The sequence below is a fragment of the Trachurus japonicus genome, chromosome 12 (assembly GCF_045865225.1).
Source record: "Trachurus japonicus isolate A0001 chromosome 12, Traja_1.0".
Lineage (NCBI taxonomy): Eukaryota > Metazoa > Chordata > Actinopteri > Carangiformes > Carangidae > Trachurus > Trachurus japonicus.
The window spans coordinates 3,769,238-3,795,299 of NC_140918.1; the positions used below are offsets into that span (position 1 = coordinate 3,769,238).

Here is a 26,062-nt window from a genome sequence, read left to right on the forward strand (position 1 = left end):
AAGGAGGAAAAGAAGAGGAGGAAGAAGAGGAGGAGGATGAGCTGTGAAGTGAAGCAGCTGAGCGTCAGAGGAACTAAACTGATCCGTCGTCTGTTTTTACTTCACCTGGCAACTGATGATGTCACACACCTGTTGTCATGGGAGACGACGACATCAGGAGTTCACTCAGCTTCTGCTTCTAGTTTATCAACACCTCCACTAAAACATCTGGCTGGTTGTAGAAGCAGCCAGATGTTCACGATGTGTCTTCCTCTTCTCCTTCTTCCTCTTCCTCTCCTCCTTTTTTATTCTTCTTTTAATGAACAGAGAGAAAAGTTGAAGTTTTTTTTCCTGAAGACAAAGAAAATGGTGGCGATGTCCCTGAACGCCTCGCCGTCTGCACAAAGAAGGAGAAGAAAGAAAAGAAAAGAGAAGAGAAAGAAGAAGAGGAAGAAGAGACTCGGTCGTCTGATCTCAGATCAGTTCACAGACAGAAAATTAATTGGCCACAGTTAATTATATTAATGAGTGTTTCCATGGCGATAAGAGCGGAGACGTCTGTGAGGATGAAGGAGATAAGAGACAAAGAGACGCTACACAAACCTGGACACACACACACACACACACACACACACACATAGAGACACACTCACACACACACACACACACTGATGTTGTGTTTGTTTGTGTTTGTTGTTGTTGTTAACGAGCTGATGTGTGAAGCTTCAGTCAATGATTCATTAAACATCAATACAACCATTTATTACACACACACACACACACACACACACACACTCCTCCTCTTCTTCCTCCCCCTTTTCTTCCTTCTCCTCCTCTTCCTGTTCTTCTTTTCCCTCCTCATCTCTTCTTCCGCCTCTTCCTCCCTCTTTTTCTCTTCTTTTTCCTCCTTCTCTTCCTTCCCTCTTCTCCTCCTCCTCATCTTCCTCCATTTTCTCTACCTCCTCCTCTTCTCCTGCTTATTCTTCCTTCTCTTCCTCCTCTCTTCTTTTCTTCCCTTTTCTCCTCCTCCTCTTCCTCCCTTTTCTCTACCTCCTCCTCCTCTTCTCCTCCCGCTATTCTTCTTCCTTCCTCTTCTCCTCCTGCTCTTCTTTTTCCTCCTCCCCTCTCTTCTCTTCCTTCCCTTTTCCTCCACCTCTTCATCTTCCTCCCTTACCTACTCCTCTTCTCCTGCTTATTCTTCCTCCCTCTTCTCCTCCTCATCCTGCTCTTCTTCCACCTCCTCTCTTCTCTTCCTTCCCTCTTCTCCTTCCTCCCTTTTCTCTACCTCTTCTCCTCCTGTTTATTCTTCCTTCCCTTCCTCCCTCTCCTCCTCCTCCTCTCTCTTCTCCCCCTCTTCACTTCTCCTCCTGCTTCATCCTCCTCCTCCTCTCCATCTGTTCCGGTCTTTTATTCTGAAAGGACGCCACATTTAGAAGAACCTGTTTTATATGAAACATTGAAGCAGGAAACAGTTGATTGTCTCAGACTCAGAAGAGTTGAACTGAGTTCATGAGAGACTGAGTGAGCGGCCGGCGCCCCCTGCTGTTTAACACCAACACACACTGTTTCATCTAAATTAAGAGTTTAGGAACATAAGCCGTGTTTCCACTGCAGGAGTTCCTGGTAAAGGGAGGGGGTAGGAACTTCTACAGGAACCGTCCTCTCACTCGGCCCTCTCGGTGGCCGTGTTTCCACTGCAGAGTAGGTTCTGGTTTGTGTGTTTGTGCGCATGGCGGTTGATTGTAATCCTGCTTGAGTTTTTTTTTTTTTTTTTTTTAACTTTTCACGGCATTGTTTTGCGGCGTGATGGATCCCCAGTGTGTCGAGGTGTGCTGATATTTGAATTTCGCCGCAATGACTCAAACCCCCTCTGAATCTCCTCGGTGCTGTAGACTGCATCAATGTCTGCACCTCACCGTCGGCCCATTTGTGTACATCTTCCTGCTGCTTTCTTGTTGTTTACAGCGGTGTCTGCTAGGCTAATGCTCCCCTTCTGCTCCCCCTTTTAAAAATGCCGGTTGTTTTGGTGCTTTCTGGTGGCGTCAGAGATCTAGCTTTAGCCAATCAGTGCCGGGTTAACCTCGAGCCCCACCCAGGAGCTTTTCAGGGCCGAACGGAGTACCTACCCTGGAGTAGGTACTCCGTTGGCCCCTGTAAAAGTTCCTGTAAATGGCCCTGTGGGGGAGGTTCCTGCAGTGGAAACACGCACCTACGGGGCTGGCCCCGTAAAATTACCCCGAAGTTCCTGCAGTGGAAACACGGCTTAAGACATGAATGAAACCAAACAGTTTTAAAAAGTTGATCTGAACCATTAAACTTCACTGACTTTCATATAAAAATGTTTTATTGTTCAGATTCTTCACCGTGGAGATTTCCTGCTTTTCCTTTTTTAACCATAGTGTTTTCTTTACAGTGTTAAAGTTTCACTATTTCTTGAAGCTTCATAAATTATTAAATCACTTCCAGATTATAGTATATATTGAATCATATATAAATATAGAAGGGGTGGGATTTAATAAGTTCCGGCTTCTTCCCACTTCTATTGAATATAAATGTCAAGTTTTGTTTTATTTTTGCGTTGTCGTCTTATATCTATCGTTTGCTCTTATTTTGTTCTTTTATTGTGTTTAAATAAACTTGTATTCACATTAATTCATTCAGATCAATCCAGACTGATGATCATTGGTTTCAGTGTTAAATGCAATGACTATAAAATGCTCTTAATACATTTGTTTGTATTTGTATAATTAACATTTTCTTTTTTTTCCACTGAGCAGCTGTTTCACTATGTTTTAACCAACTGCATGTGTTTGATGTATATTAGCATTTATTTATTAGCATATCTACTCATTTTTAATTGATTAATATATTTTCTGAGCACAGCAGCTTTACAGGAAGTCAGACACTTTGAATTTGTGATCACTTGTCAACTTAAAAACATTTGATTTATATGTATATTAAAACACTTGAATTAATCCATTTATGTCCATTTTTGTTTGTTTCACTGTAGACAACATAACAACAAAGGGCGCAGCAGCAGCAGCAGCTTTAGGTTGAAGACTTTATTGTTCAGTAAGAGCAGTAATGGACCGAGTGTAACATGGTACAGTACATGTGTGGATGTAAACTGCAGTTCAATGGAAATGTTTGAAAAGTCGTTGTCGTTGTTGTGTCCCAAACCAGATCTGATCCCTGTGTGAGGTCACGTAACATCATGTAAAGCAAAAGACTGACGAGGTTTGCAAGGTGGGGTCAAGTACTCGGAGTCAGAACGAGCCCGAGGACCAATCAGACCGCGACGGACTCACTCAGGTAACTCGATTAAGACCAGGACGTAGACCGAGCCGCAGCCCTAGATCCTCCTGGAGACTGGAGACGTCGCGGTCTGATTCTCCTCGCACTCGTTCTGATGGAATATTTCACAAAAAGAAGCTAAATGATGCTGCGCCGAGCCGACGCAGCAGTGAAAACAAACGTCTAACGATAAGAATAACTGATATTATTATAAGTTAGTGCGGGATCTGGCAGTGGACCAGTTTGTAGTAGGAGCCGCAGGACGGGCAGCGCTGGGCGTCGCCCTCGTGGATCCAGAACCAGACCACGGCCGTGTTGTCCTCCTCACCTGCAGACAGGAACATTCAAAATAAAAGTCAGCTCATCATCATCATCATCATCATCGAGGAAAAATGTTGCAGTACTGTAATGATGAAGTGGCTGGAACAACTTGTTTTGTCATGTGCAACAAAATTACCAATACAAACTAGGTATTTTATTGTGAAAATCTATTCAACTCATTGAGTGCCGCGCTCCTTTCCAAAGTTTTAGTCCAGTGTACCGGCAATTTAGACAATTTTTGACGATTTCTGCAGAGCCATAGTGTATTCTATATTATTGCCACCAACACATACTGTGGCTCATTTGAAAGGTGAAACTTTATGCTTCAAATGGCCACAAACCGTTTGTTTCTACGTGCCTCCGTTCCTGAGAAAAGTCAAGCTAAACATGGCTGGGTTTCACCAAAATCCCTGCTGCTTTTTTCCTAGAAAAGGAGATAGAGCATCTTTTATGAACGGTGCTCTGTTTGTGCCTGTCGCTCTTCTGACACTCGCATTTCTGGATCAAAGGGCTCGTGTAAGATAAATATACACAACAATTGTTGTTCTATTCACAAAACCACCATCGGGGGCGGGGGGGGCGCCACTAAACAACAATAACGCAGACGCACCGTGCCGTAAAAAATACACTTTTTAAATTATTAGTGTCTCTTGATTGTGTGTTTATCGTTTGATTTGTTTTTTAGCTACTTTCCGTTCTTTTAAATTGCCCGTTGGGGATAAATAAAGTGAATTGAAATTGAAAACTGAGCTGTTTGGTTGAAAGTTTTATTCTGTGAAAAAACTGTTCACCTCTTTTTAATTAACTCAGATTTCATTCTGTTGGATCCTGCTTTTTGTTTGTAAGTTATTTCCTGTGTGATTGAAGCACAACTGTGCATAACCACAGTCTCATTTGTGTAAAAAGTCCTTTTAATGTCTTGTATTGTAATATGTCCTTACTTTGTCCTTTTGTTACAGTAGTTTTAGCAAATTTTAATTAAAAAAAAGATAAAGAAATAGATCAGATTTGATCCTTTCAGCATCGTTCAAACATCTGATCAATAAAAACCTTTATCAAACCTGTTCAGCATCAAACTTCTGACACTTGTAGATGATTAAAAGTCAAACACGGAGGTTTAACTGTGAGTGAGAAGCTGTGAAGCTGCTTTAACTTTAATGTCCTGAAGGTTCTGGTTCATATTGTTCATGTGATTCAACCTGGAAAACCACACTGTTGTGTTTATTGGTTTCATTTTCACAGAATAAAACTTCATTTAACAAAGTTTTCTGTTGGCGAGTTGAGAAATCTGAACTCAGAATCACTTGAGCGCATCGTAACCGGCTGCTGTGAGACTGAACCGATCCGCTCCGTCTGATAAGAGGTTTAAACCCCCGAGCGTCGTCATTGATCAGCAGCAGATAAATAATCACAATCACACTCACAGATACATCCCACAACCCTCTTGTTGGTGATGGAGGGGACGATGTTGGGGTCGTCCTTGGTGCCGCTGTACGCCTTGGGCTTCAGCATGTTGTAGGGGTCCTGAAACAAGACGTAGAGGCAGTTAATTACACACTCAGTTTAATTACCTGTCCACACACACACAGACACACACACACCTGACACTGAGCGATGGGGAAACACCCCGACGGTGAGTAAACAGCTCGTGTGTGTGAGATAAGTGAGCAGCTGCTGGGCTCAGATAACGAGCCGGCGACTCGTTATCTCCTGGTTGCCGTGTCGACTCAGAACCGGAACCGACCGCTCAGAGCAAAAACTCTGATTGTGATCGATGTTCTGATCGTTGGTCCGTGTCCGAGGCCGGTGACGTATCGATCCGTCCACCTGCTGCGATCGTTATCACCTGATGAGCTCCCGCTGAGACCAGATCAACTCACTCTGTGTGTGTGTGTGTGGTTTAAATCAATGAGCTTCACCTCATCGGTTTCATTTAACTTTGCTCTTTTCAGATCATTATTCTCTTTAATAAGTAATTCACAACTCAATCTCCGAGTCGCTGAATGAAACAACAGAATAATAAAACACTTGATGCTTCAGCCTCATGTGAAGTTTTCCTTTAGAGTCTCAGTGACTAATCAATTCAGTGATTTCATTTAATTTATTTGTAATGGGACTCTGCATATTCATGAACATAAAAAAACTAATTTTAAAATAATATGCCAGATTTAGCTCAAGGGCTAATTTCCATCTGTAGTCCCACGGTAAATTAATTGATAGTTAATAATCATCAGCTTCAGACTCTAATTTATTGTCTTGGTGGGTTCTGTTGAGTTTCTGTGAATTCGAACAGTCTCTATTTGTAAGTTATATTGTGAATAGTAATAATGAAATTATAAAATAAAGTTGACTAGACCTGTATTTTCTGCTGCCTTGTAAAGCACTTAAAAAGTGCTCTATAAATAAAGATTATTATTATTTTAAACTTTAGTTTCATCTATTTTAATTGTTATTCTTTCCCTTACAGGGTTTATGAATGGCATTTTATTGTTGTTTGTTTCTTTAATGTTTATATTTGTACAGTCAATCACAGAGTGTGATTAACTAACAGACAGACGTCAGCCACGTCATCGTATCGTACCTTTCCCTCCTTCAAGTTATCCATGATGATCCTCTCCAGACCGGTGGCCTGCTCCTCATCGGTGGGGATCCCTGTGAAAAACATCAGCAAAAACACGTCTCAGGAGGAGGCAGTGAAGGCAACACGACAATCAATAACCCTCTGCTAACAACTTATCATCAGGGGACTACATAACTTATTCTTTTTTTTTTACTTTATGGTTCATGTTGAGTTTCTGTTTTGGATCACGGTTCTGTTGATGAAACCTGCTGTTTCTAACTTTATCTCTTCTAACAAACTAACAAATTACAGGTCGACTGTTTCCTGAATCTCCTGAGATTTACTTGAGTCTATTCTTCCCTCTGTCTGACCTCGGTGACACATTCACTGCCCAACTAGAGAACAACTAGAAAACAGGTCAGTAATAAGAACTGATTTATTTAGATTCCACAGTTACTGGTGAATTTCAGTGTCTCTTACTGAAGGAATATAAATACAACTCAACATTAATATAAAGAAAAGTTCATAATCTCAGTGTTTCATTTTCAAAAGTCACACAAACATGAAAGACTTTTAATCCCTGAACTCCTCACGTTGTTTTCCTCCTTATCACCCTCCGTGTGTCCGTGAACTCAGCACCAGTTCATGACCTTGTTGTAGTGTGAAGGTCTGGAACAACTAAACCGACCTGATACAACTTAATAGTCTATAAATGTAATAAAAATAAAGTAAAACAGCTTCAGTTTCCTGATCTAAAGGCACATTGTTATCTGCTTTAACACCACCGTTAGCCCTGTGTGGCTAATGTTAGTTAGCTAAGACAGGTTCTGTTAATGTGACTGAAGGTTAACGCGGGTTTCTTCCCGGTAAACCTCTAAACACACACACATACCACACATAAAACTGTGTATCTGTCACTGAAATTGTTAATTAACGTTATTTGGTTAATAAAAATCCCGTTTGACCTTTCGCCAAGATAGCGCTGCTGCTGCTAACGATGCTAATGCTAACCGGTGTCTTCCGCCTGTCACAAACCGCCGTTTTAAAACCTGGTTTCACCGCTTTTCTCCCGGTTCTAGAGTCTCGGTACCGGTTCGGTCCTCACCTCCTGCCGCCATGCCGCGGGTCAGAGCCGGGGCTCGGACAGCCGGGGCCGCCCTGCAGGCTGTGGCGGCTCTGACAGCGGAGCGGAGCAGTAACCTTGCAGCCATGTTTCCTTCTTCTCTGACACCGCAGTCTGGGCGCTGCGTGATGACGTCGGGGATTTTATCCATAGAGCGTCGCCACGTCTAAACGTCACGCCCGACGTTTAACATGGGAATCCAATGTAGGAAGTGAAAAAATATAAAATACAAATAAAAAGAGTACAAAATATTACAGGAATAGTAGTGTCCAAGTTATATTTTACATTTTGAACATTTATTTAAATGAAATGTGTTTTATTTATATATGTTAAAACTGCAGGACTAATTTCACTGTAAATATTTTTTAACCAATTATCAATATTTTCTCCTTGATGGTTTTATTTTACATATGAATATGAATTTATATACTAATTATGAATATAGGACATTAAAAAAAAGAATTTCCAGATAAAAAATATCTTAAAATACATAAATGATTTTGACATATATGTAGAGGGTTATTACTGTGAGTGGGATTTAAAGCAACACTATGTAGTTTTTAGACCTTAAAATAATGTTTCTAAATGCATTTAAGTAGTAGAAAAATGGGTAGGCTAATAGGATGAATCGTACCGGCAACGGCACTGTCAACAATTCTACGCGACCCCACTCAGACTGCAGCGGTGGCACGATTCATCCTATTAACTGTTTTTCTACCACTTAAATGAGTTCAGAAACATTAGGGTACTTTAGGGTACATAGTGTTGCTTTAATGTTCATTTGTACTGAAATTTCTCCTCTTTTCTTCTTTAATTAATTAAAAGATAATGATGAATGATGATTTTTTTTTTTACAGTGTGTCAGTTGAAGTGTTTTATTTGATCACGACTAGTAAAATAAACTATAAAATGTGTTTGTCAAGAGATAATTCATTTAATAACATTTGATATTAACATACATTCTGAATCCAGACATGATGTTACACAGTATTTGAACCAAGACGTGAGAAACAAGTTGATTTCATGGAAAACCTTCCCTTCCCCTTCCCCCTGAGCTTTGAGATGTAATGTGACATCATGACATAAGAAGATGAACGTTAAAGAAGCTCCACGTAATTGGCGGGAAACATGCCGTAGTGTCCGTCAGGTCCGTAGCCTCTCCACCAGCCCTCGTCCAGCATCTCTATCTCCGTGATGATGTCATCGGGGTCGAAGGTGATCTCAGAGTCGTCGGCTGTGGAGCCGGGAAAAGAAAAACAAAATATAAAATACAAACTATATAAACTATATGTGCACATCTACAATCTGCACATGCACATCTGTCTTGTCACTATCGTCTATGTTATATCCTTCATACCTCTACTTGTCCACCAGGTGGTGCTTATGACAAAACTGAGATTGCCACATGTCGGTGGTTCGATTCCCTGCTCTCCTAGTCCCCATAACACCCCAAATAAGTGTGTGTGTGTTTACAACATACCAGCCTGGTAGTCATACAGAGCTTTGGCGCGGATGTTCTGTCCGTTGGTCTCGGCCTGCTGCTCCTCATGTTTGACACAAATCAAAACATTTCACATCATCACCTTTTTTTTTCTTTTAAAGTTGATAATTATTAAACTTTGAACGTTTGAACTCAGACTCACTGTGTTCTGCTGCTGCTGCTGCTCGTAAACGTTCTCATACAGGCCCACATCCGTCTCCGCTGGCTCCTCGGCCTGATACAGGTCGGTGTGAGGCCGATACTCCGCTGTGGAGCAACATCAGGTTCATAGTGACGTTAATGATGTGACAGAGAGAGAAAACAAATGGTAACACTTCATAATAAGTAGTTAAGCATTAAATACTGAATTCATTCATAACACATATTCATTAGTATGTAGTTTATAAACACAGTTAAAAATGTTTTACTCATTATTGATCAGCACTAACTGTATCTGTAAACTACAAATTAATATTTATGCTTTATACATGAAGAATTCAGTATTTATTAATGCTTAACTAATGCTTAATAGTGTGTACTTATTATAAAGTGTTACCCAAACAAACAGATCCTCTGATTTCAGGAGGTGAATCTATGACACTTTCAACATCTGTCACATAGTTCAGTTCAGCACCTAAAAGCCTTAAAGGAGACATACTCTGCCCCTTTTACACAAATTAAAATAGTTCCCAGGTGTCTTAAAGACATCTGTCATCATATCTGAGACATGCTTTGGTCAAAATCCCCCAAGGATCAAACATCACAGCTCTTTTCATCCTCTCTAAACAGCCCTGTTCAGAACGGCTGGTTTCAGTGTCTGTCCCTTTAAATGCAAATGAGCCACTGCTCACCAGGCCCCGCCCCCTTCTACCCGTCCCAGGTAGGGGTGGTATAATGTAAATTTTAAAACTAATGACATCATTGTCAGACAACTGAGGGAACAGCTGGTAAAACCACATGGATTTCAACCTCAGGAGCCTGAAAATTACAGATTTATTTAGTCAATTCTCACATTTTTGGGGCCAGAAGGCAAAACAAACACCCAAATATCTGCCTCCAAAAAGTGATATTTACATAATATGTCACTGAATTAATTGATTGATTGACAGATCAGGTGTCGTACCTGGAGCCGCCTCCTCTGCGTCGTCCTCAAACTCGTCGGACCACTCCCCCTCCTCGTCCTCCACCTCGTCTGTGGAGAAACGACAGAGACACTGAGTCACATGACGATGATTCACCTGCTCAGGCTGCAGCTGCATGTGAGTCAGAAACTGTTGTTTGTTTCAGGTGAGATTAAACAGGTGTGAGGCCGAGGCTGGGCCGGGATTGGCCCAGAATGACGAACAAGTAACAACCAGAAAGAGGTGGGTCAGAGGTGGTTGTTTTGCAAGTTCAGACTTCAGCATCTTTCTGCAACTTTAAAGCAACTACAAATAACTTTTAACTGGATATGCAAAAGTCTCTGGTTTCTGCTGAAGTCTCTGTTTGACCTACAACAGTAAATGAGGCCATGGGTGGGAAGATGACCTGCTTCTAAATAGTGTAACTCTTTACCTTCAGTAGGCAGGTATATTTTTATCATGGTTGATAAGATCCACAAAGAGAAACACTACGCTTTTGTCCACAGGGGGTCACAAAAATGCTTTAAAGGCTGAACAAAGTTGCAAGTTGTTTCTGTTTGTAACTCTTGTTTTGCATTGTTTCAAAAACACACGTAATTTTTTTGTCAACCATGTCCGAGTTTTTGTACATGAACAAAACAATCTTTTGTAGCATGTTCACGCAGCAGTCCGTTAGCTTTTTAAAAAAAAATTCAAATCAAAAAACCTGCACCACTGTTATTCATTTGCACTTGTATTGCTGCTATTGTGCCTTCTACTTTTTGTTCTTTTAATGTTTTCTTTTTCTTTAGTTTAATATTCCTCTATTTATATATATGTTCGATTTGTAGACTGTCTTAAATGTTTATTGTCTGCACCGAGGGTCTGAGAGAAGTGTAATTTTAATCACCTGTATGTCCTATATGCTGTAAAACTGACAATAAAGCTGACTTTGACTTTGACTTTTTAGGTTTAGCTGCTCTAGCTATCCTTCAAACAAGGAGGATTCTGGGAAAAAAGCGTCTTCTCATTGGGAGTGAATGAATATCGTCGGTGTTGTTTGATTCAGAAGTGAAGGGAAATACTGATGTGCTTCATGAGGCTAAAGAACAAAACAGCGTTTAATATGTAAATCCATTATGATTTCAGGCTGACGCTGTGTTGGAGGTTTTGTTGTTGTGTGTCTGACCTGCTTCATGGTGGTGAACAGGTGAGCCTGTGGTCACCGGGGGCAACAGGGCCGCAGCAGGCGAGTACGACACCACAGGTGAGGCAGGCGCGACCGGAGAGGGCGGAGCCACGGCGACCGGAGAGGGCGGAGCCACGGCGACCGGAGAGGGCGGGGCCACGGCGACCGGAGAGGGCGTTGCCACGGCGACCGGAGCTGCAGGACGCTGGTGATGCTCAGCTGGTGTTTCTGTCTGGAAGGACTTCTGGGACATGAAGGGACTCTTCAGCTTCCCTGAGGGACGGAGCAGAGGAGAGGTGACGTTATCAGTCAGGTGAGTCACTTCCTGTCTGTTGTTGTTTACACCTGAGTTGTTTACCTGGTCGCGGCGCGGCGGGCGCGGCTCTGTCGCCGCCGTCGAAGCTCTGCTCCTTCTGCTTGAAGACGTCTCGAGGGTTGAACGACCTCTGGGAGATGAGCGACCGCGCCTCCTGTTGAACACACACGTTGAACAAAATACGTTAAATTTACGTTAAGTTTATTTTCATTGGGATTATTTATTTGTTTCAGACATTTTTGTAATAAGGAGAGTTCATTTTTATAGGAGCAAGACATGAGGGCGGAGGTTTAGAATACTGACACTTGTGTAGGTAATGTTTTTTAATAATAATGAGATAACTAGCTTAAAGGGATAGTTCAACATTTTGGCAAACTGGCCCATTGCCATAATCCCTATAGTCATAGCAGTAGGTTCGTTACCTTTAATTGTCGGTGCAAGCTGTTTTTAGAACGGCGGAGCAGAGCCGCGAGCTGCTCAGAGCTACGCTACGGAGGCTAATGGGATTTCTTGGTTTCAAACTCATCAAATACACAATCCAACAACTCCACAACGCTCTGGTGGACAAGTTGTGAGCTGCACATTCACCACGCTATGAGATAATAACACAACGTTACCAGACAGAGTTGTTTTAGAGGGAAATTCATGCAAAACCACTGATGCACGTTGCCTTCAGGGACAGTTTTTCATCAAGCAGTCTCTGCATTTCCCTCTAAAACAACTTCAACCAGAGCGTTGTGGAGTTGTTGGATTGTGTATTTGATGAGTTTGATGAGGGAAACAAAGAAATCCCATGAGCCTCCGTAGCGTAGCTCTGAGCAGCTCACGGCTCTGCTCCGCCGTTCAAAAAGTAGCTTGCACCGACAATTAAAGGTAACGAACCTACTGCTATGATGGTGATAGGCGAATTTGCCAAAATGTTGAACTATCCCTTTAAGTATTTTGTTTGAATAGTTGATATTTCAGATTTGTTATAATCTGTAAGAGTAAGTGTGTTTTGTGTTATAACTGGATGTAAGATGTTCATTAAGTACTGCCTTAAAAACATATTGTTACATTTTTTGTTTACAAAAACATCATTCTTAACTCTGTGTGACCTTTGACCTTACGTTAGCTTTCTGCACCGACGCAGCAGCGTTGATTCCCGTCTTCCTGTTCTCTGACTGCATCTCGTTCTGGAACAGACACATGAGGTTTGACACAGTGATGGGACACAAAGGGGACTATTTACAGCGGCGGATTGATACACGTTCAAGCTCTCACCCTCCTCTGCTGCTCCCGCTCTCGTTCCTCCTCCTCCCTCTGCTTCTGAGTGATCCTAACACACACACACACACACACACACACACACACACACACACAATAAATATGTTTCTAGATCGGTTGAGTGACACAAAATCGATTGGGAACAAATTTGGTAATTCGTTAATCCATTAAATAATTTTTAAAGGGATAGTTCAACATTTTGGCAAATTGGCCCATTGCCATAATCCCTATAGTCATAGCAGTAGGTTCGTTACCTTTAATTGTCGGTGCAAGCTATTTTTAGAACGGCAGAGCAGAGCCGCGAGCTGCTCAGAGCTACGCTACGGAGGCTCATTATGGGATTTCTTGGTTTCCCTCATCAAACTCATCAAATACACAATCCAACAACTCCACAACGCTCTGGTGGACAAGTTGTGACCTGTGAACTGCATTCAGGGACAGTTTTTCTGCAAGCAGACTCTGCATTTACCTCGAAAACAACTCTGTATTTGATGAGTTTGATGAGGGAAACCAAGAAATCCCATAATGAGCCTCCGTAGCGTAGCTCTGAGCAGCTCGCGGCTCTGCTCCACCGTTCTAAAAATAGCTTGCACCAACAATTAAAGGTAACGAACCTACTGCTATGACTATAGGGATTATGGCAATGGGCCAATTTACCAAAATGTTGAACTATCCCTTTAAGCAAAAAAAAATTAAAGTAAAAATCTGGATACTGATGCTAACATGGGCTCCAGTGGCCGTGGTGCGTTCAGGGACTCCCCCCTCCACTCTGTGATTCTGGACGCTCACCTCTCCTGTTCGATGTGCTGGGCTCTCTCTCTCTCCCTCTTCTCCCTGTCTCGCCTCTGTCTCTCGTCCAGCTCCTTCCTCTCTCTCTCCACCTTCTGTCGCTCCTCCTGCGCTCGTTTCTGCTCCTCCCGTCGACGGACCTCCTCGTCCCTCTGACCAGGAGGAGGAGGAGGAGGAGAAGAGAAGGAGAAGATGTCCCATGTTATTGAACTACGCACACTCAGGTTTGATGAAGAAGAAAAAGAAGGAGAATAGGAAGAGGAAGAAGATGAAGGAGAGAAAGAAGGAGAAGAAGTCGCTATCTCTCGTGATGATGTCACTTTTGGTATGATCTTACAAAACAAATATGATGAACTCTGTTGCAATTTAATTCTGTCTAGCAAAATTTTTCATCCACAAGAACAGAGTTATGAAGTCATCCCCCAAATGTATTGTCTTCATGTATGAATTTAAATTGTACATGAAATCACTAAAACTTGTAACAGAAATAAAGGCACAGAAACTTTATGATAATTTAAAGAATTTTCCCACTGAAATGAATAACTAAAATTGATTTGAATTCCCCCTTATGAAATCACTGTTTATTCTATTTTATATTTAATTTATTTTTGACTATTTATTTTGAGATGTTTATTTTAATTTTAATGTTTTACTGCTCTAAATGTATTCTTTTGAAGCACTAATGTGTATGTTCCTATTGTGAGTTAATTTGCACTAATGTTGAATGATGTTCATATGGCATTCCCTTGACACTTATGGTACTATGCACTATGAAAAATGCCAGTATTGTTTATTTTTGTACTTTTTCAATAAAAAATTAGGGAAAAAAAGAAGGAGAAGAAGTCGTCTCATGTCTTTATACTACACATACTCAGGTTTGATGAAGAAGAAGAAGACGAAGGAGGAGAAGAAAGAGATGAAGAAGGAGAAGACGAAGAAGAACCTGAGTCTGGTTCCAGAAGTCGTCCTTCTGGGTTTGTTGAATCTCCTCCACAGCGTTGACCTTCCTGTAGACTGAACCCTGAGGAGGAGAGGACCAGTTAGACATCACTCATCAATGTGTGTGTGTCCGTGTGTGTGTGTGTGTGTGTGTGTGTGTGTGTGTGTGTGTGTGTGTGTGTGTGTATGTGTGTGTGTGTGTGTGTGTGTGTGTGTGTGTGTGTGTGTGTGTGTGTGTGTGTGTGTGTGTGTCCTCACCACCGGGCCTCGGGGAACGTCTCTGAACTCGTTCTGTTGCTTGTGGAAGTTGAAGTTCGCTCCGGACGTTTTGGCCACTTTGGACAGGACGGCGTCCGGCTCCACGTCGTGGTCGCCGCGGGCGTTGATGGTCACGTGGGCGCCCTGGCAACGCAATGTTTTATATTATCAACATTTATTTAATCTAAATATGTTTTATTGAATCTGCAGGATTCATATTACTGTAAATATTTTATAGCCAATTACCAATATGGGACATTAAAAAAAACAAAGTCATTGATTTTGTCATGTGTTATTTGCCGTACAAGGTTATAATTTTGCGTTTAATTGCGATTTAATGGGTTAATGTATAATAAAGTTCCATTTGAATAAAGCAGCAGGTTCGTCCATTATTAAAAAATCACTTTAATGTTCATTTAGACTTGATTAGTTTGCAATTATCCACCACGACTGGATATTTTCATTGATCGACAGCCCTGTAGGATATAAAACATGATAAAAAGAAACACACACGTTGAACAAAAGGGGGGAGTTAAGCATACCGACACTTGTGTATGTAATATTTTTTAATAATAATAATGAGATAATTAGCTTAAAAATTCTTCTTTTTAAAAATATTTTATCTTTTATCTTTTTTTTTTTTACAATAAACAGGTCAAGAGAGAGAAGATATAAAAGGTCAAATAATAATAAGTCAGTCTGACCTTCAGGAAGTTGGCCATGGAGCTCACGTGGTTGGCACAGAGTCCTTTACGAGAATCCTTCACTCCTTCACCTGTCTGATGAGCAGGAACACACACACACACACACACACACACACAGGTGAATACAGGTAGAACCGTGTGTGTGTGTGTGTGTTATGTGTGTGTGTGTGTGTGTGTGTGTGTGTCTGTGTGTGTGTGTGTGTGTGTGTGTGTGTTTATTTCTTTATTTTATTTAACCTTTATTTAACCAGGAATAATCCCATTGAGATTCAGAATCTCTTTTGCAAGGGGGTCCTGGCCAAGAAAGCAGCACAGTACATCCACATCAAGTACACATTTGGACAACATCAACAAAACAAACATAAAAACAGCTAAAACAATAACAGCAAATCGCATCAATACATTATAATCACCAGCTGCGTTCGGTGAGAGAACATGTGCATTCAGTAGTCAAATAGTCCTTGATCCTATAGCTTTAAAATCTTCCATACTGGGGAGATAATCCAATTTAAGACTCTGTAATTTATAACAGGACGAGGGTGCGAATGCTTTGAAGGCACTTTCCCCAAAAACAGTCCGTGTACGAGGAATAGTAGATACATTATCAATCTATCGTGCCTGAGACGACAGCTTCTGGTGTTAAGGAGGCAAGTCACACAGGACGGCCTTATAAAGAAAACAATACCAGTGTTCCCATCTACGATTGTACAAAGAAGGCCAGCCAACACTCTCATAAAGACCACAGTGATGAGTACGAAAACCTAAATCTGTTACAAATCTTAATGCTGCATGATACACCGAATCCAGCATTTTCAGAGAGGAGAGATTTGCATGCATGTATAAGATATCACCATAGTCAAGTATTGATACATAAGTTGCCTGAATCAGTCTTTTTCTCGCATTAAAGGAGAAACAACTTTTGTTTCTATAATAGAAACCAAGTTTAACCCTGAGTTTCTTTGTAAGACACTCAATATGATATTTAAAAGACAGATTTTCATCCAAGTAAAATCCCAAGTACTTGTAGACTGAAACTCGTTCAATCACTTTTTCATTTTGTATAACAATCTGACAAGCATCATCTGTCTTCCCTGATTTTGAAAAGCACATCAATTTAGTTTTGTCAGAATTGAGCACAAGTCTTAATTGATTAAGATTACTCTGAACGACATTAAAAGCAGATTGTAGCTTTTGTATGGCACTTGTTAATGATGAAGCAGAACAGTACAAAATAGTGTCATCTGCATAAAAGTGAAATTTGGCATCATTTACATTTTGACACAAGACATATAAATAGTAAATAAAATGGGACCCAATATGGACCCCTGGGGGACACCATTTTGAGTCAACAAAGGTTTGGAGGATACACCATCAACCTGAACACTTTGTGTTCTGCCGCTCAAGTAGTTTCCAAACCACATGACAGCTTTTGAAGACATTCCAATATCTCGCAGTCTCTGGCAAAGGACCAAGTGGTCAACTGTGTCAAAAGCCTTTGACAGATCTAAAAACAATGCAGCACAGTATTCTTTAGAATCAATAGCACTTATGAGATCGTTTAAGACTTTCATAGTGGCAGTGGCAGTACTGTGCTTTTTTCTGAAACCAGACTGCAGTTCATTTAAAATGCTATTTGTTGTCAGAAAATCTTTCAACTGGTCACTTATAAGCCCTTCTAAAACTTTGGCTAAAGCAGACAGTTTTGATATCGGCCTATAATTATTAGGATTTGATTGGTCACCACCCTTCAATAAAGGAGTGACATATGCTGACTTCCAGACACTAGGAATTATTCCAGTTTCTATAGTCAAGTTGAAAATATATGTCAAAGGTTCTGCAATATGTTCAGCAGCAATTTTCAAGAAGTATGGGTCTAACCCATCAGGACCAGAGGATTTCTTGGTATTTAACTTAATGAGAGCATTGTATACCTCCTCTTTAGTAATGAGAGCAAGATCAAAATCACAAAGTACATTTTCACCAGACAGAGAGTAATCCACTTGACTCATATCTTGTTTCATTTCCTGCTCAAACAACAAACCAGAAGATATAAAATGCTGGTTTAAGGAATCTAACATACTTTTCTTTTCTGTAATGATCTCATCATTCAGCTTTAAAGTATTCGGAAGTACAGTGTCCCTTGTGCCTGAAGACAATGATTTAATCATCTTCCAGAATTTAGAAGGGTTGTTTGTGCTATCACATATTTCATTAACATAAAAATCTGCTTTAGCTTTACGTATTTGGGAGACACACTTGTTTCTCAGGTACCTAAAATGTTGCCAGTCTGACTTATTTTTGGATTTTCTTGCAGTTGCCCAAGCAAGGTCTCGTTCATGAATTAGTTCAGACAGTTGCTCTGAGAACCACGGGTTATCACGTCCTTTAATCTTGTGTTTTCTAAGAGGAGCATGTTTATTTATAATGTCTAACAATAATGATTTAAAATACTGCAATGCTATCTCGGGCTCTGGGATCAAATTTATTTTGGTCCAATCACAGAGATTGTGTCTCACCCAGTTGATGAGGACGAACTTGGACAGACCAGAGTTTGGGTCGGGGACTCGACAGAAGGCGTACATCACCTTCCCACTGCTGAGCTCCTCCACCATCTCCTCCAGACCGCCGGCTACACACACACACACACACACACACACCAACAGGTCAGTGAGTAAAAACAGAGAGAAACTCCAAGGCTCTGTGTCTTTAAATCAATAAAATGCTTTTATTTATCTGCCGTTGTCACAATATATCGAAAATAACTGCAGTATCAGGGAGTCAGACTGATCAAGGCTTGATGCTGAAATGCGTTGCAGTTATTTTCAATATATTGTGACAATGCCAGATAAATAAAGGCATTTTATTGATTTAAAGACACACTGCCTTGGAGTTTCTCTCTGTTTTTATATCTCCTATATCCCTCTCTAAAGAGCATCTCAAACTGAGAAACGACTAGTCCAGGAAGCGCTCCTGTTTGAACATTTTTTAAAACCAGTGAGTAACTAACATGAATCTTCTTGTGATGTGTTGTTTATATTTTTTACTAGTTGTGACCGGTGTCTTTATGTGAGTTAAAATATGTATTTCAGATCAAACTGAACTCTTTTTTTTCCAGGTTCATCTTTCTATTCTACTGTCTGCAGTAAAATCATCATTCATCAGGTCATAAACTGTTATTGACTTTTGACCTGTTGGTTTGTTCAGCCGTTACACAGTGTTGATGAGAAAAAGACGTGACGGATGCAAATAGTTATTTGCGGTAACCCTTTAATTTACAGGCCGCTAATTACGTGATAATGTAAAGAAATAACCTAGAAATAACAATTAATTACCTGATAATGTCAAGAAATAGCCAAGAAATAACAAACAACTTCATAGTAATGTCATGTTTTCCATAAAAGTAAAAGATTACACATGCTTTTCATGCTTTTTTCTCCACCAAGTCCTTGCAAGTGACCGATATTTCTGGGCTTTTTCTACGCAATCAATCATCATTTCCTGGCTTATATGACAGTGAACATTATTTCAATTTCTATTTCTATTTCTAGACATGATGACGCAATTACTTGTAATTTCTTGGCTATTTCTTGACATTATCACGTAGCTAGTAGTTATAGCGGCCTGTAAATGAAAGGGTTTCCTCGTTTGTTTGGTTTGCAGAAGGTTTTAACAGAAGCTAATGCTAATGCTAATCAGGAGCACAGTTTTACTGAAGCACTAATGACTCGGGGTCAATAATTATAATAGCCTATATAACACATATTAAAAGTCATATTATAATCATAATTTAAAGTTGGTAGCAAGTCGTTCTATGTGTCAGTTTCTATGTGTCTCTCTCCTGATTGGTCGACTTTGTCTCTCCACTTCCTGTTTTCTGTGACTCTGAATGAAGCTGCAGGTGAAACAGCTTCAACTTTAAAAACTTTATAACTTCATAAACGTCCACCACCTGTTGTCTCAGTCTGATGACATCATCTCTCACCTCCTTTCTCTGCCAGTCGGATGTCGTTGCTGTTTCCCTCGTAGGTGAACAGCACCCTACGAGGAACAGAGAGGAAAAGGTGATTCAAATAAACAGGAAGTGGAGTGTGCACCTGTTGTTTTCTAAATTGAAAACTCACCAGTTTGTGTCCGACTTGCCGTCCACCACCTCCTTGTAGGCGGCCATGAGAGCAGGACCGTTCTTACTCAGGTTCACCGCCATGTTGGTCCAGCTAGGTCTCCTCACACACACAGAAAAGTCCAGCTGTGTGTGTGTGTGTGTGTGTATGACAGAGGAGTGAGTGAGTGTGAAGTCTGAAGAGTTCAGAACCAGTCGGGGAGGAAAACCCAAACCTGATGAACCACATTCTGACAGAGTTCCTCCCTCCATCGGAGAAAACACACGTATTCATGAGAGTCCTGGGCGTGTCCTCTGATCAGTGTGTGTGAGAGTGTGTGTGGCCCAATTCCAATCCGACCCCTCACGGACTCACTGACTTAGAGGCGCGTTCACGGGAAGTCCGTGAGTGTGTGAGGGCTGTTCCATTGTCAGATCATCAAGTCAGTGAGTCAGTGAATGAGCCCTTACTGCCCCCTTACCGTAAGTCAGCACCGATGCTGACTTTGGGTAGGGGAATTACCCACAGTTCATAGCGTTGTGAAGTCAAACCATAACACATGGGATGCCGTCGGAACGCAAGTGTTAAAAAAAAAAGAAATTAACACAAGTGGACAGAGAGAGCTCCGCCAGTCTCTTTATTGTTAATGGACAGGAGCCAAAAAAAAGAAATAAATAAAAAGAAAAGAGTAAGTTTACTGTCAGTGTTAATGTGCAGTTTGTGATTATTGATGATGATTTGATCAGATCTGATCCAGTAATATTTTGTTTTGAGTCCGCCTCCCTCGCACACCTTGTGCGTATTGAAAGTACAGTAAATTTATCGGTCCAAGGGCAGAGTTAAAAACATTTTGTTGTCAAGGTAACGTGTCGTGAGAGTGTGTAAGTGCTGTTCCATTCATGTTTACAGCATCTGGACCCTCACAGACTCTCACACTCTGTCACTTAGAGCTGACGTCACTTTAGTCAGTGAGGGTTCAGGGCTTGAGTCTTTAGGGGGCGGATTGGAATTGGGGGCGTGTGTGTGTGTGAGAGAGAGTGAGAGAGAGTGTGTGCTTGTGTGTGTGTGGGATTATTCATGTTTGTTGTGCACAAAAAGCAGAGAGGAAGGAGAGGAAGAAGAGGAGGAGGTATCACCTGATGGTTCATGATGTGTTCAGGTGCAGTCGCTCACATCCGATCAGACCACAGATCTCCTCTGTTGTGATGTCACAGACACATTTGATGCTATTTTTGACTTTGTTCGATTCCCACGATAATGTGTGTGTGTCATATATTTGATCTCTGTCTGACTCAGTGGACGTGTGTTTTTGCAGGAAGCAGCAAAAAATAAACTCACTTCCCCATTGGACAGCGAGCTCCTCCTGCAGCAGGTGGGGGAAGGGAGGGGCCTCTGATGTAACTCTTCACTGCAGGTTTCTGAATGTGCAGGTCACAACTTGTCCACCAGAGCGTTGTGGAGTTGTTGGATTGTGTATTTGACGAGTTTGATGAGGGAAACCAAGAAATCCCATGAGCCTCCGTAGCGTAGCTCTGAGCAGCTAACGGCTCTGCTCCGCCGTTCTAAAAATAGCTTGCACCGACAATTAAAGGTAACGAACCTACTGCTATGACTATAGGGATTACCAATTTGCCAAAAATGTTGAACTATGCCTTTATGGAGCAAATTAATCCTTTTAAAAAACAAATTACTAGATGCAATATGTGTATTTTCAGATTTTTGTCATGATAACTGGATATTTTTGGTTTCAAATCTGCCTGCACGACAGTGAATGTTTTACTCAATTTATGAAGCCACGGTTGAATTGCCACTTGCCAATTATCTCAGAGTGATAGACGACGGCATTTGGTTGCAGAAGTTATGGGCTTGAGCTTCAACTGGTGCAAAATGAACATTATAATGTCAACTGTCTTGTCTTCGTATTCTCTTGTTTGTTGCTCAGTGTAACCCCTTTAAAGGCCTCATGCTGTGCACTTTTCTCTGGGTTTATTTACCTGCTGATATCCCTAACAAGATGTATCATTGGTTTTGAGTACCTGTGATCTGCTGATATATCGTTTCTACTGCCCCTTTCTGTTGCCTCTTTCTGGAGCTCTAGCAGGCACAGGTCATTTGGCCAATCAGAAGAGAGAATGAGAACCTCTCCTCTGATTGGCTGACTGCTTTTGAGTGGCATGTGGTCGGGCCAATCACAGGCAAGTAACTGAAACCTAAGCTGCATTCATAAAAATTGAAAAAAAAACCAACTGGTCACGGTGGGCGGAGTTGCCTTGTGTGTGACATCACAGAAAGGAGGAAGTGCTATCCGCTCGTCTTAAACAGAATGTTCCTACAAATGGGCGGTGTGTGTTTCTCCGTTTATGACCAGTTTGATGCATGGGGAAGTATACGTGGCTCAGAGACCTCCCCAAGCACGAAAAAATAACCAAAATCACATTTTTCATGCCATGGGGCCTTTAATATATTAGGCTATATAAATAAATTAGAAAAGAAAAGAAACGGAAATGAATGTATTATTAATCGTTTAGTTGAATAAGAAAACTGCATAATGTTCTCGTCCAGTATCGAATTTTCCCATGTTTTCTGTCCCCTGAATGCAGCAGGTCAGATTGGCCAATCAGAGAACTGTATACACAGTTAAGCCCCGCCCACCGGTTTGTTTCGAGGGTGTTGTGTGTGTGTGTCAGTCACAGACAGCATCAAGTTGGAGCAGAGTTTTGAGAAGTGAGCCAAGTGAGAATTGAAAGAAAGGAAGAAAACGATGAATTCAATGAAGTCAATGAGTCTACTGAAGGTAAATGAGCTGCCGGGGAGTGTTTGCTGAAAAAAAAAAAAAAAAAAAGCAACAGAAAGCGAGTTAATGATACGGTAGGTGTGGTAACGGCTGTTGTTTTTAGCCGTTACTGCCATTAGCCGTTACTGCTGTTGGCTCTTAACTACCGTTAGCTCGTCTGCTAACGTTTGTAGCCGTTACTACTGTTGGCTTTTAACTACCATTAGCTCACCGGCTAATGTTTGTAGCCGTTACTGCTGTTGGCTCTTAACTACCATTACTGTACCTGTCAACTTCTTTTAAATAAAGCTGTTGATTTAAAAAAAAAAATCTTAACTACCATTAGCTCACCGGCTAATGTTTGTAGCCGTTACTGCTGTTGGCTCTTACCGTTAGCTCGTCTGCTAGCCTTAGCTGTCGTTCCCAGCTCTCGTCTGTGTGTCTGTGTCAGCGTTGCCAGGTGGGAAATGTAGGATTATCGTACCAGAGGCATAAAATTATCGTATTTTGAGGGAAATTATCGTACACCTTTTATAACCAAAATAACAAGCCTATTGATGCACTATAGTCAAATATGCTGATGCACTATAGTCACTCTTGTGTATAATAGCGTCCTACAGGCACTCGCGGCTTTGTAACGTCAGTACGGAATGGATTTACGGCACCACATCACCCCCCCTCCTTTAACCATACATCCATGCTAACTAGTCGAGAAAAATAAAATGTTTGGTCATCCAATCCTTAAAGGACGTCAAGAGCAAATAAACCTAATTATGATCACACAGTTTATTTTAGTGGTGGTAGATTTTTAGCTCTCCTGAAGCCACACATTAAAAACGACAACCAATTTGATCCTTAACAGCGGCTGGCAGGCGCGCGCGCACGCACACACACACACACACACACACACACACGGAAGGACGGACGGATGGACGAACGAAATTTCAGAGTCACGATCAACATGACATGATGTCGAATAAACGTGCGGCGGTTTCGGACAAAAACACAACAACAACTGTGCAAGGGCCTTACTGTCTCCTTCAGGGGCTCTCATTTCATTTTCCCTGCTTTCTTCTGTTTTGAATTTCGCTCGCTTGACTTCTGGACCCGACCTGAACGCCTCATGGGGCGGGCGCAGCTGACCATTCAGCCAATCATGCTCGTTTTTCTGAGACAAACGTATGAACGTCACTCGTGATTGGCTGGAAACTTGTCACATGGGAACAGATGCCTTCAGGGTTCACAAAAAAAATCCGGCAGATAGTTGCGGCAGGCTGATTACAACCACACATTCACGAAATGGTCAAATTATCGTACATTTGGCCTTTTTTGGGATTATTGATCGTACATCGTACAGAGGGCCAAATTATCGTACAAATACGATAATTATCGTACACCTGGCAACACTGGTCTGTGTGTGGACAACTCCCCCCTCCTCTGCTTTCAGCAGCAAGGTAAAGGCATATTCCACAAACTATGTGTTCCCTTGTAATGTTACCGAAAGTACATTTGTTTATTAGTTTACTTTTTTTATTTAGAACCCCTGCGGCTATACCGGGTACCAGCGCCATTTTGTGCCAGTTCCCGCCGAACACAGAGACCGGTGAGCATAATTATTAGTTTTAATGAATTATTTTGTTTTATTTTACACTTAAATTAGTTCATGATTGTATTATACTGAATATAGCTGTTAAAATTGTTATTTACAAGGAACAGTTTGACCAAGATGTGCAATATTGCTCATTGTTTTGTTGCCATGGTAACTGTGAATGACGAACTGTATTACTGAATAACTGATGCTATTTCTCTGACCCCGTCTTTTGAAAGGTCAGGTTTTTTTTTTTTTTAATCTTTTGGATTTTGTTTTGTTAGTTTGGACCTTCCAGTGAAGTGACGCGATGGAGCCACCCACTTGACGTAGAGTGAAGTGAACCCCAGATATCCCGTGGTCACCGGACAGGTCATGCTACACTCTGTGGTATGGTAGGCCCAGCATCTGCCACACCCTCACACTCATCCCTGTCACACAATTCCCCCTACACTCAATTCCCCAGACTTACATTTTCTCCATTCCTGGAACACTGGACCTACACTCACCTTTTGGCTTTTCTTGGACCTTTTGTTGAAAACAATTCAGATTATTAGGGTGCACCCAAATCAGAATATTTAGCTAAATTAGATACTCACCTGATATTATTGTATGTAATATCTATTTAATTGTTTTTGTCAGGGAATTTTGTTTGGATTGTTTTAACTATTTATTTATCTATCTATATGTTTATCTATTTATCTGTTTACTCTATTCTATTCAATTCATTTTTTCTAACTTAAAGCCGGCATTACTTTTACATTTAAACCTTTGCCTCCTGAATCTCATTCTCACATTCCACGGTGCTCCAGTAGTCGAACCTATCTGATACACTAATCCAGAAGTCCTGGTATTGTGAAATCCCTCATAAGTGTTACATGTAAATTTAGAATTGTATAAATTTGCCAAAAAATAGCCCGGACCCGACCTATCGCTGTGCAGCAGCTACGATCATTAGTTGAGCCATGTACCAAGTTGTTAAACCACTTTGACCAACGACAACAGTAAAATGCTTCAGCACTGACATGATTGATCAGCCAATACTTTCCTGAATATAAATTAAGTGCAGTACTTATACCTGTGCAGAGAACTTCCTCCATCTCTGCTGCTAATTAGAAAGAGAATGTGATGTTGTGTAAATGCAGGAGACGTTAAAGACGAAGATGAATATGAATCCAAGTCAAGACAACATTTTATTATGTTGTTGACGAATGTACATTCAGCTTTTGTGATTAACTGACATGTTGATACATTTTAGATCATTTCATATGAACAGATACAAACTTTTCACATATGTAATTAAACCAGAATCACTTTTACTGTTTGACATTTTATCATCTGGAGAAGAAGAATCAAATGTTAAGTAATGTATAATTTTTAAACTCATCACTCCACACAAAGTCATAATAACAAATGTAATGTGAAATGACTCATAAAGATAAAAAAGAGTGAAAATATTTTACACATGAAAAGTAGATAAAAAGTGTAATAATGAGGCAGCAGGAGGACAGGTGCAGTTTAACAGGTTCAATTCACTGACTTTTCCCTTCAAGAAATAAACAACATTATAAATATAATCGTCCTCTTTATCTCTAACTGCTCTGCTCCACTGTCACTGACACCTTCACTGGTAACAGCTTCAAGGGGAGTTTATCAAAAGTGTAAATGTCTGGAAACATCTTCTGAGTGAAAGTGTGTGTGAAGGTGTGTATGTGTGTGTTAGTATCAGGATCAGAGAACGACAGTTTTCCTCTGTTCAAGTCCAGATTCACTCTGATCCTCTGGAACTTCTTCTGCTCTGGGAGAACAATGTCTGGGGCTGATGGTGACTTTGCTCTGTATTTATATCCATTGAACCATAACACCCATAATCCAGACCCTATGTTGTCTCCATTCCTCTGCACAGACTCTGTTAACACACCCAGTCTCCAGTTTGTATTGTCTCCAACATGGACATCCCAGCTGTGAGTCCCTGAGTTAAAACCCTCAGAGCCCAGGACAGAGCAGTAAGTATCAAACCTCTCTGGATTGTCAGGAAGCTGCTGTTCATCTCCTCCTCTCACACTGGTCAGATCTTCAGACAGGATGAGTCGTAGACCAGCAGTGTTTGGGTCCAGAACCACAGGACTGTAGGAGACCATGTCCTTCATCTTGTTCCAGATGTTGAAGCTCAGGTTGCCCAGGTGTTTGGCCTGGTCTATCAGAGCTCCTGAGTCCAGCTGTGGATCCTCCAGCAGGGGGCGCTGCTGGGCTCTTTCCACTGCAGCCTTGTAGTTGAGCAGG

At 41.2% G+C, this 26,062-nt stretch overlaps 2 protein-coding genes across 2 annotated transcripts; both read right to left on the bottom strand.

Annotated features, from left to right (window-relative positions):
• Window positions 1–3,026: 3,026 nt before the first annotated feature.
• cox5ba (cytochrome c oxidase subunit 5Ba) lies at window positions 3,027–7,377 on the bottom strand. Its single transcript, XM_085792631.1, has 4 exons — window positions 7,260–7,377; window positions 6,176–6,246; window positions 5,019–5,118; window positions 3,027–3,601 (listed from the first exon to the last, which is right to left on the bottom strand). Exons 1-4 carry the CDS (start codon window positions 7,363–7,365, stop codon window positions 3,489–3,491), a joined length of 390 nt encoding a protein of 129 aa, XP_085648757.1. The 5' UTR covers window positions 7,366–7,377; the 3' UTR covers window positions 3,027–3,488.
• An 859-nt stretch (window positions 7,378–8,236) lies between these two features.
• LOC146976861 (drebrin-like protein B) lies at window positions 8,237–19,754 on the bottom strand. The gene is made up of 15 exons (XM_085794302.1): window positions 19,440–19,754; window positions 19,301–19,356; window positions 17,835–17,947; window positions 15,319–15,393; window positions 14,615–14,758; window positions 14,361–14,438; window positions 13,418–13,569; window positions 12,626–12,680; window positions 12,472–12,537; window positions 11,405–11,516; window positions 11,084–11,319; window positions 9,881–10,010; window positions 8,921–9,024; window positions 8,758–8,818; window positions 8,237–8,511 (listed from the first exon to the last, which is right to left on the bottom strand). Exons 1-15 carry the CDS (start codon window positions 19,688–19,690, stop codon window positions 8,375–8,377), a joined length of 1,770 nt encoding a protein of 589 aa, XP_085650428.1. The 5' UTR covers window positions 19,691–19,754; the 3' UTR covers window positions 8,237–8,374.
• Between the last annotated feature and the right edge of the window lie 6,308 nt (window positions 19,755–26,062).

Excerpts from the sequence above, each read along its gene's own strand:
- cox5ba (XM_085792631.1), bottom strand. The coding sequence starts at position 7,365 with ATGGCTGCAAGGTTACTGCTCCGCTCCGCTGTCAGAGCCGCCACAGCC. Across the intron at positions 6,247-7,259 it reads CCGCGGCATGGCGGCAGGAG|GGATCCCCACCGATGAGGAG; the intron begins GTGAGGACCGAA and ends TGTTTTTCACAG. Across the intron at positions 5,119-6,175 it reads ATAACTTGAAGGAGGGAAAG|GACCCCTACAACATGCTGAA; the intron begins GTACGATACGAT and ends GTCTTGTTTCAG.
- LOC146976861 (XM_085794302.1), bottom strand. The coding sequence starts at position 19,690 with ATGGAGGGAGGAACTCTGTCAGAATGTGGTTCATCAGGTTTGGGTTTT. Across the intron at positions 12,681-13,417 it reads CAGCACATCGAACAGGAGAG|GATCACTCAGAAGCAGAGGG; the intron begins GTGAGCGTCCAG and ends TGTGTGTGTTAG. Across the intron at positions 10,011-11,083 it reads CTGCGGCCCTGTTGCCCCCG|CTGCAGCCTGAGCAGGTGAA; the intron begins GTGACCACAGGC and ends ACTCACATGCAG.